The 9,433-nt window shown below is 44.3% G+C and overlaps 1 protein-coding gene across 1 annotated transcript; it reads left to right on the top strand.

The window, feature by feature from the left end:
- The first annotated feature begins 230 nt into the window (after positions 1 to 230).
- On the top strand, positions 231 to 9,151 carry acvr2ba (activin A receptor type 2Ba). The gene is made up of 11 exons (XM_085930381.1): positions 231 to 681; positions 2,547 to 2,763; positions 3,707 to 3,822; positions 4,165 to 4,316; positions 4,419 to 4,562; positions 4,631 to 4,774; positions 5,105 to 5,253; positions 5,328 to 5,442; positions 5,823 to 5,961; positions 6,039 to 6,169; positions 6,321 to 9,151. Exons 1-11 carry the CDS (start codon positions 630 to 632, stop codon positions 6,513 to 6,515), a joined length of 1,554 nt encoding a protein of 517 aa, XP_085786507.1. The 5' UTR covers positions 231 to 629; the 3' UTR covers positions 6,516 to 9,151.
- The last annotated feature ends 282 nt before the right edge of the window (positions 9,152 to 9,433 follow it).

Genomic DNA, 9,433 nt, shown 5'->3' with positions numbered 1-9,433 from the left:
ATCCTCGGGGGGCTTCCACGGACAAAATTCCCCCATGTATTGTCGTCGTCGGTTTATACAATCGTCTTTGGACGGGGAACATATAAATGGCTTATTAAGATATAAAACGGCGTCGTTTTTATCCGAATTTATCAGAGTTGCATTAAGGTCACTTGTGCTTTGGCTGCCTGAATTCCCCCCTTTGTGTTTACACATCCGGGTTTTCCCAGCTCGCAGCCCCCCGCTCCCCATTTCGAAGCCATTTTGGACACACATCACACTAACATGCACGTAAACCCCGGACGACCTCGCGACGCAGCGCCGTCAACCGCACCGCTCTCCACGCTTGTTCACCGCCAGAAAGAACGATAAACGCACATTTCTCCTTCCACCTTCTTTTTTCCCCCCCTCAAACCATGCGGGACTAAACGAGCCAGCCGGCGGCCCGACTAATCTGCCCCCTCCGTCTTTTCTTCTCCGTGGCGGTGGTTGTTGGTGGTGTGGTGGCGGCGGCGCTTACAAGCCGCGAAAGGCTTTAGCTCGGAGGGGGGGCCCTGCGGTCGGTTTGATTCTGCCGGTGCTGAGGGGTGGATGTGCGGGACGGAACCAAAACGGCGGACCTCCGTGGTGGTGCTTTTTAAAGACGGAACATGTCTTTCTCGTGGCTGACTTGTTCACTTCTGCTGGGAACTTTATGCGCAGGTAAGCGGCCGCTAGGGGCTAGCTCCCACCATAGACAATGTCACCTATTCGAGTGTTTATTTCAACTTTTATCCACATATTTATCTTCTAAGTATCTCCCACCGTCCGCGTGTTACTCAATTCTTTGTGTGATAAATGTTAACGTCGGTTATATGAAAATAAATGCTGGAAAGTGTGGTTTGTGACAAAAGGTGCTGCGTGCTAAAACTGTTGCGTTCGATGCCTTTTGTGAGCCCAGGGCAGGAATAGAAAGCGGCAGCTGCAGCAACATCTTGAAACCTTATATGCTCCGTAACACTTTTTACCCAACAACAACAAAAAGAGAGGAAAGCGTGTTTCCCCCTAACATTTTTTTTTATTTTTTTTAAAGAGGCTAAATCGATACAATCGAACAGACAATAGAAATACAACAAAGTGAAATTGCACAAGGGGCCTCAGTTTGTCCTCCCCCCACAGCTTTCAATAACGTGACTCCACAACGTGGGCTTGCTCTCTGACCTTCTTTATTATTTTGGAACATACGGCCTCCCCTCAAGCCCCCCCCCCCCCCCCCTTTTCTCGTTTAGAATGACAATAAAATGTCTACTCAGCTGCCCCCCTTTTATATATGCATCTGTCTGCGTTTATATCTGTGTGCCACACTGCCATTTTCCTTCTTATATGATTTGTAGATTAATGTTATAGTAAGCTGCTTCCTCTAGAATCCATGTTGTGGGAAGTGACAGAAGGAGGGAGGGAGCTAGGGAAGGGGGGATATTGTAGTAAAAGTCTTCTCCATAACGTGGCAACTAATATAAGCTGAATGGAGCATCATCCTGTCGTGTTTCCCCCCCCACCCGTACCTTCTTTAAAGGTAATATTTGGAAGTATTTGAAGTCCATTGTTTGCTGCTGGACATCTAAATGTGTGTGAGTAGTGGGGGCATAACTGGGGGAGGGGCAGTCTCCTACAGAAAAGGATTTAAAGATACAGGTTCTATTTTTTTTCTCCTGATAACGAAGCTATTCTCCCTTGGCATAAATTTACATCTGCCTTTTCTGTGTGAGAACAATGGATGACAAATTTCATTCACCGTTTTTGAAATGGTATAGTATAAAAGTATGAAACATTTTTGCAAAGCATACAGTTGCATGTTTTTGTTCTGTGGAAATGGTGAAAACAGTAGCGTGGCGTTATGTAGAAAATATTTCTTGTGCAATGTCGATTTCAACACACCGGCATGGGAGAAGTGAATGTATTTAAACGTTTACTCCCAGGTATGGATTTATGCTTTGCAATGCATGGCAAAAGTGCAAAGAAAACCTTTTAGTTGTTAAGGTGTGGCATAAATGCAGCCCCATTAAAACACATTGAGATAAGTGTAGAAATTGCCCCATCATAAAGTAAGTGAATTTGATATCTATTAGTGACTGCTCTAATTTTTGCTTTTGATTTTTGAGTGGGTTTTACCAATGTTGATGGTCATTGATTTTGATATTCATTGGTATGTCCAAAAATGAAAACACATTTTTCAAAGTTGTGATGTCATAACTGGTACCCGACAATCCAAGCTCACAAGTCGATATACAGCAAAGGCAGGATGTACAGTGAAGTATGTACTCGAGGGGGGTAATCCCTCGGTCTGTGTTTATCTCAAAGCGTCTGGCGTGTTCCTGTTATGTTTTGTTTTGTGGCTAATTAAAAGTCTAAAGAGATCTTTTAAGCGAGGTGGATTGTTGGGCAGCAACTTCCAAGCCCCTGTGGAACGCCTGAAGTTGGCGGCGCGCCAAAGCGATAACTCTCAGATGTTCCCTATCCCACCCGTCCATCCGTACTTCTGCTTTGCGAGATTGCTTACTGTCTGTTTTCTTCTGGTATCTCAACAGGGTACAGCGTGGGCGAGGCGGAGACACGCGAGTGCGTGTTCTACAATGACAATTGGCGCGCCGAAAAGACCAACCAGAGCGGCTACGAGCGCTGCGACGACAAGGACAAAGACAAGGACAAGCGGCTACACTGCTACGCCTCCTGGCTCAACTCCTCAGGGACCATCAAGTTGGTGAAGAAAGGCTGCTGGTTGGACGATTTCAACTGCTATGACAGGTGAGTCGCACCGTCAACCTTTGCCAGTGATGGCCTGCCGATTCTGAAACGTTCCCACCGAAATTTGTCCAACGGCAACCAGTCGTAAGCCCCTTTCGCTATACTCATCAAAGATGGAAAGATGACGATGCCGTGTCGCTACATGATAAGCCCTCGCGCCAATTTTCACGTAATGGCGCAGTTCCAGTGTTTTGGTTTGTTGGCATCCATTCAGATGTACGTCACCTGCGGGATTGGACACAGCGTGAGTGTGTATTCATGTGATTAGCATTTCTGTCAGTTGGTAAGTGTCCAAAGTAAATACCCGCCACGCACATAGCAATGTAAGTTCACCGCCGTGTACATAGATAGAAAACGCCAGCTTTAAATAATTCAGTGTTGCATAATGTACGGCGTGAGAGCGGGAGAACATGCTGAGGCGACATGAAAGCTGTTTTCATAATCTGGTTTTGAAAATATTGGGGTCAGGTCTCAATTAGACACGGGTGGATATGTACATACGCAGAGATTTGTGTGTGCAAAATAACGTTCAGTAGCTTGCAACGCTTCATCCGATTTCGCCGCACGAGATAATAGCGGATTTTGTGACTGTAGGAAAAAAAAATGGTGTCACTAGGTCATTATTAGGATGTTGTTGGTTTTGATGGATAGTCTGAAAAAATATAGATTTTGAAGCTGCATCTGCATAGTAAGAAAGAACGTTATAACTGGACCCTTCTCAATTGCAGGTGAAGAATGGTTATGCTTAATTTTTTATTTTTTTTTCAAAGCAATGGGTTAAAAATGCAAAAAGTTGTTCAATGACACTACATGGAAGGAACAAATAATCATATTTCTTGTCGTTCTCCAGCGTGCATTCACCACCATTAAAATAGCAGCGATAGTCCTCTGAACCACTAACACAAGTGTGTGTGTTTACGTGTGTGTCATTCCATGGCTTCAGGCAAGAGTGCGTCTCCATGGACGAGAACCCTCAGGTCTTTTTCTGCTGCTGCGAGGGCAACTACTGCAACAAGCGCTTCACCCACCTCCCCGACTTGATCGGCATCGGCAACCGAGGTGAGCAGCCAACCTGGCGGAAAATAGCTCTCGCATTAATGCAAAGGACATTTTATATATATATACACCTGTGTACGCAAGTTTTGCTCTTGGGATGATGTGCTGCAGTTCAATATGAATGTTGACGTGCCACATAGATATCAGATTGGTGCCACGAGGTAAATTCTATTTCTGGATGCTTAATACACTCATCGCAATAATGGTAATTTGAAAGGTTAGCAATAACCAGCAGAGACTTTGTTGCAGTCAATTATTGTTTCCCTAATGCAATACTGATGATTTGGATCATTTGGCATGTTTATAATCATCAATGGCGTTTACCCCTCCCCCCCCCCCGCACAGTGAAAATCCGGCCTCCGCCCCGAGTGCCGTCTATGCTGAATGTGCTCGTCTACTCCCTGCTGCCGCTCTGCGTGCTCTCCTTGGCAATCATCTTGGCTCTGTGGATGTACCGTCACCGTAAGCCCCCCTACGGCCACGTGGACCTGAGCGAGGTAAGACAGGATTTTGGCTCTCGCGGTAACCCCCCTGCAGGTGACGCGAATTACGATTGAAGATCATTTTGAAAACCAAAAATGTCTTTGTTTGTGTCTTAGGACCCTGGACCCACCCCTCCATCACCCCTGGTGGGCCTGAAACCGCTGCAGCTGCTGGAAATCAAAGCTAGGGGGCGCTTTGGTTGTGTTTGGAAAGCCCAGTTCATGAGCGAATACGTAGCAGTCAAGATCTTCCCTGTACAGGTGGGTCAACGCTTTTGCGCCTTAAACTCAGATTGAAAGTTGACATCCCCCTTATCGTTGTTGCACAGGATAAGCAGTCGTGGCAAAACGAGCGGGACATCTTCCTGACACCGGGCATGCGGCACGAGAATATCCTGCGCTATATTGCCGCTGAGAAGCACGGCAGCAACCTGGAGACGGAACTGTGGCTCATCACCGAGTTCCACGAAAGAGTGAGAATTCATAGTCTATTTAATGTCAGCTATACTTGTAAGTCGCCTATGTGCCGGTCTGACCAGACCTTCCGTGTGTGCTCCGATATTGACGGAGGCCTTTTGTTTACCTCTGGTAAAGGGCATCGTTGCTTTTATTAAAAGCGTAGTTTTATTAGATTCTGGTCAGGATATATTACAGATTTTTTTTCCCCCTTTTGTGGAGCCATAATATCCGTCTTTGTTTAATTAGCAATAAACTAATGCATACAGGAAAGATTCTATATTTATTATATTGAAAAAATATATATCTCGTGTCACCTCTTTCACACTCCTGTTGTTTTTTTTCAGGGTTCACTGACCGACCACCTCAAGGGGAACACTGTGACCTGGGGGGAGCTGTGCCTCATAGCCGAGACCATGTCCCGCGGCTTAGCCTACCTCCACGAGGACATTCCCAGCAACAAGGGAGAAGAGCCCAAACCCACCATCGCCCACAGGTAGGCGCAAAAAGATAACGGCTGAGAAAATGTCTTGTCATGGGGTCAGTCGGTGACCATTACTTTCTCATCAGGGATTTCAAGAGTAAGAATGTCATGCTCCGGAACGACCTGACCGCAGTCATCGGAGACTTTGGGCTCGCTGTGTGCTTTGAACCAGGGAAACCTCCAGGAGACACTCATGGGCAGGTAATAAAAAAAAAAACAGACCTTCACTCTATATTTGAAATAATAATAACCCCCCCACACCCATTTTTTTTTTTTTAACCAACCTACTTGGAACACACCATTTTCCCGCAATCTAGGACCTAATAGCTCTCAAACCGTCAGCTCAAGTTAAAAATTGCTCCCGTAGCAGTGAACGCAGTGACCCAGTAAAAGCCAAGTGAATCATCGGCACGGAGACGAGGTTCACATGCTAACCCAACCGAAACACGTTGGCCGCATGTCAGACGCCAGCCCGCCCCCGTCAGCTTCACACACCATGAATAGCTTACTTTCACAGAGCCTTGCGTTTGAAAATATCCACGTTAAACCTGTACCTAATTTCCAACTTGTGCTTCCACCAGGTGGGTACGCGACGCTACATGGCACCCGAGGTGCTGGAGGGAGCCATCAACTTCCAGCGAGACGCCTTCCTGAGGATCGACATGTACGCCATGGGTCTGGTGCTGTGGGAGCTGGTGTCGCGCTGCAGCGACACCGAGGGTGAGTCCATCTGAACGGGCCGTACCAAGTTAAGTAAGACGTGAAACCCAATTCTTCTGTTCCAATGTCCCTCTCAGGTACCGTGGGCGAATACCTTCTACCGTTTGAGGACGAAATAGGGCAGCATCCCACCCTAGAGGATCTGCAGGATGTGGTCGTGCACAAGAAAATGCGCCCAGCCATCAAAGACTGTTGGCTAAAACATCCTGTGAGTATTTTTATTTTTATTTTTTTTGCAGCTTCACATTATGCCCCAAGTAAAAAAAAGTCAAATATCCCCCAGAGGAGAAATGATAAAATGCAGACCTATGCAAATGCAAAAAAAAACAACCCAAAAAACCTTAACCTCTCCTTCGCAGGGTCTGAGCCAATTGAGCGAGACCATCGAGGAATGCTGGGACCACGACGCCGAGGCCCGCCTGTCGGCCTGCTGCGTGGAGGAGCGCATCGGCCAGATCGCCAGGACCACCGGCAGCACTACCTCAGACGGCCCCGTCTCCATCGTTTCGTCGCTCACCAACGAGGACCTACCTCCCAAAGAGTCCAGTACCTGAACACGGACAGTGCTCCTCACATTTTTTGAGTTTATTTTTTCAAACCCAAACTCAGTGGATCTCGGTGAATATTTAATAACATGCAGCTGCTATTTTATCCCCAACACTGGTATTTTATTTTATTTTTTTCTGGGGGGTCGGATTTTATTAACACATCCACCTGCTGTAGTTTGGACGTAGTATATAAGCTATACGACAGGCAACACTCAAAGTCGGTATTACCTCATGTATTGTTTTGCGTTAATTACCTCATTATTTTTTATTATTATTATTTTTGAACTTTTCTCCCTACCCCCTCTCCCCGTTAAGTGAACTTTTAAGCTCCAAAACCTCTGGAGGATTTTGAGACTGTTAGAACAAAATAGATTCATCTTCCTCAGGGGTCGAAGCTTCTCTAATTTTTGAAAAAAAACTCTTCAAAGTGTGCTCCCCTACCTTTCCAAACCTGTGAATGCCTCCCTCCCAACGGAAAAGGAAAAGTTAAGGAAAAAAAAACAAACAAAAACAGACAGTATATATAAATATATATATATAATGGAGCACAGTGGGTTTTATCAAGCTAAAATGGGTGCTGGACTTGTTTGGAGATTTTAGGGACACCGTGTGGTCCCGCGGGGAACTACCTCTCAGGTATCCAATAGGCTTCTTTGGTTGTGCGTGAGTGTGGGTGGGTGTGTGAGTGAGTGAGTGAATGTCTTCTAATGTGAGAGGGAGAGCCAAGTTAGCTGTCATTATGGACTTGTTCCCCATTCTAATGAGGATTTTTTTTTTTTTTTTTAATTCATTGGCATTGTTTTTGTTTGTAGAGTTACTCCTTTAGCCAGTGCCGGGGGCATTGACAAATATTGTCTGGAGTTGCAATGTTACACATTCTTGATTTTGTGCTGTTGTGTGTGAGTGGGATTAATGATCATGCAGTTAAGCACAAAATGAGTCATATCCTGGCCATAATGTTTGAAAAAGTGGATGTTTTTGATTACATTCAAAAAAATTCAATATTAGCCTTTTTTTTTTTTTTTATGTTTTGAGAACAGTGCAGTGAGAATCACATACCAGTGTGCAAATCGTTTAATCCCAAATACAACAAAAACGTTTCAGGCCCAAAACCCTAAATGATTTTTGAATTAGATTTTCAAAAATCAATATCAGTATTAGTATTCATATCCACCTGGTTAGCACGTCTGCCTCACAGTTCAGAGGGCGTGGGTTCGATTCCACCTCCGGTCCTCTCTGTGTGGACTTTGCATGTTCTGATTGATTGATTGATTGATTGACAAATGATTTCCACTTTCAACAAAAACATAAGAGCCGGGATATGAACCATTTTTTGCTGCACGTTGGCGTTTATAAGTGAGAACAGCCGACCGGCCGCCATACTTGAGTACAAGCGACATGTCTGTTTCTGTGTTTTCTCTCGACGTGTGGAACGGACTCGCTCAAGTCAGTCGTTTGTCCCCGGATACCTCAGTCCTCCACGTACATCTCACCGGGAGATCTCAAAACGGTTGCCTTTTTTTCCGCCGATGCAATGCCATGCAGTGGCGCTCGCCGCGGTTGCGTACGTGCTGTCATACGAACACGAGTACCATACGTTTTTGAATGTCCGTTTTTATGCTGCTCTGACTATTCCAGGACTCTCAAGGATTTGTATTCTTAGCGTGCTCTAGAACCATCAGTGATGTGACACGAGGCTAACGTTCTGTTCTTGTAGTTGTTGGTGTGCGTGTGTGTGTGTGTGTGTGTTTAATGATGATGATGATGATGATGACGAAGGGGTGAGCCCTCAAGCTGCTTCCTCTCCTCCAAGACTGACCTCAGATCTTCTGAACAAGTACCTCAGGCTTTTTTTTTTTTCTACACGTACATGGACTTATGTGTTCTTAAGATGTATTTGATTGTGTGTTTTATTTTTAAGAAAAATACTGTAGTCCAGATGGTTTAATGTTGTCGGACGGGCCTCCTTGTCTTTTGAGATTTTTAAATACTTTTTATTTCAAAGAAAGTTGTTTTAATTTAACTTTTTTTTTTTTTTTTTTAAGGAAAACCATTTTACTTTTTTGTTTTGTTAACCATAGTCCCAGCAGTTGTCACACTGTCCACAAAAAATAGAGAAAAAAAAGAACAGATTGTTGTAAATACACTCTGGACACAATGTTTTTGTTTTGTTTTGTAAGGAAAAGGATTCCCTATTCTAAATGTTTTTAAAGGGGTTCTATATATACAGCAATTAAGGCCAAAACGACCATTTTTTAAATTCCCCCCTCCTCCCCCCCCCCCCATTAATTATTATGAGTTGACAACCATCCCAAATAGTTCCTTAGCTGAAACAATAGAACTTTCCGGCCCTTTTGAACTCCTACCCAATATTGTAGCAAGCCAGATGTACAAAAATGTGCTGTTGCCACATCCTGAATAAATACACTACATGTAAAACACACACAGTGGCCTGCGTGATGTTGAGAAAGGGTTAGAGAGGGATTGAATATTGTGCCACTGATGTACTTAAATCAATTACATTTAGTAATGGACCTTCCACAAATTAAAAAAAAAAAAGATGATTTTGGCCTTAACTGTATGTAAAAGCAAAATGTAAGATTCCCGATGCTTTTGAACACCCCCCCCCCCCACAGTATTACCTCTAAATAAACTCATAACCTGCCGATGAGACGTGCTAGTTTAGACATGTGGTGCTGTGCAAAGATGGTGACTTTAATTCTTATCATTTCTGTAAAAAAAAAAAAAAAAAAGTGCTCTGTCATGTGTTCTCTGGTTGTGGTGGGGGTATAAATGTACAAAAAAAAAGTTGTTTAACTTTGGGGGATTTTTTTTTTTTTTCTTTTATAATGCTGAACGATTGATGTGCACAGTGGAGTGTGTTTATGAGCAGAGGGTCCAGCAATATATCGAACACAGCAATA

This window comes from Syngnathus leptorhynchus, chromosome 14 (genome assembly GCF_054491065.1).
Source record: "Syngnathus leptorhynchus isolate UIUO chromosome 14, UIUO_Slep, whole genome shotgun sequence".
Lineage (NCBI taxonomy): Eukaryota > Metazoa > Chordata > Actinopteri > Syngnathiformes > Syngnathidae > Syngnathus > Syngnathus leptorhynchus.
Note: the sequence above shows the minus strand (reverse complement) of the source record. Positions and strands in the feature narration are given on the sequence as shown.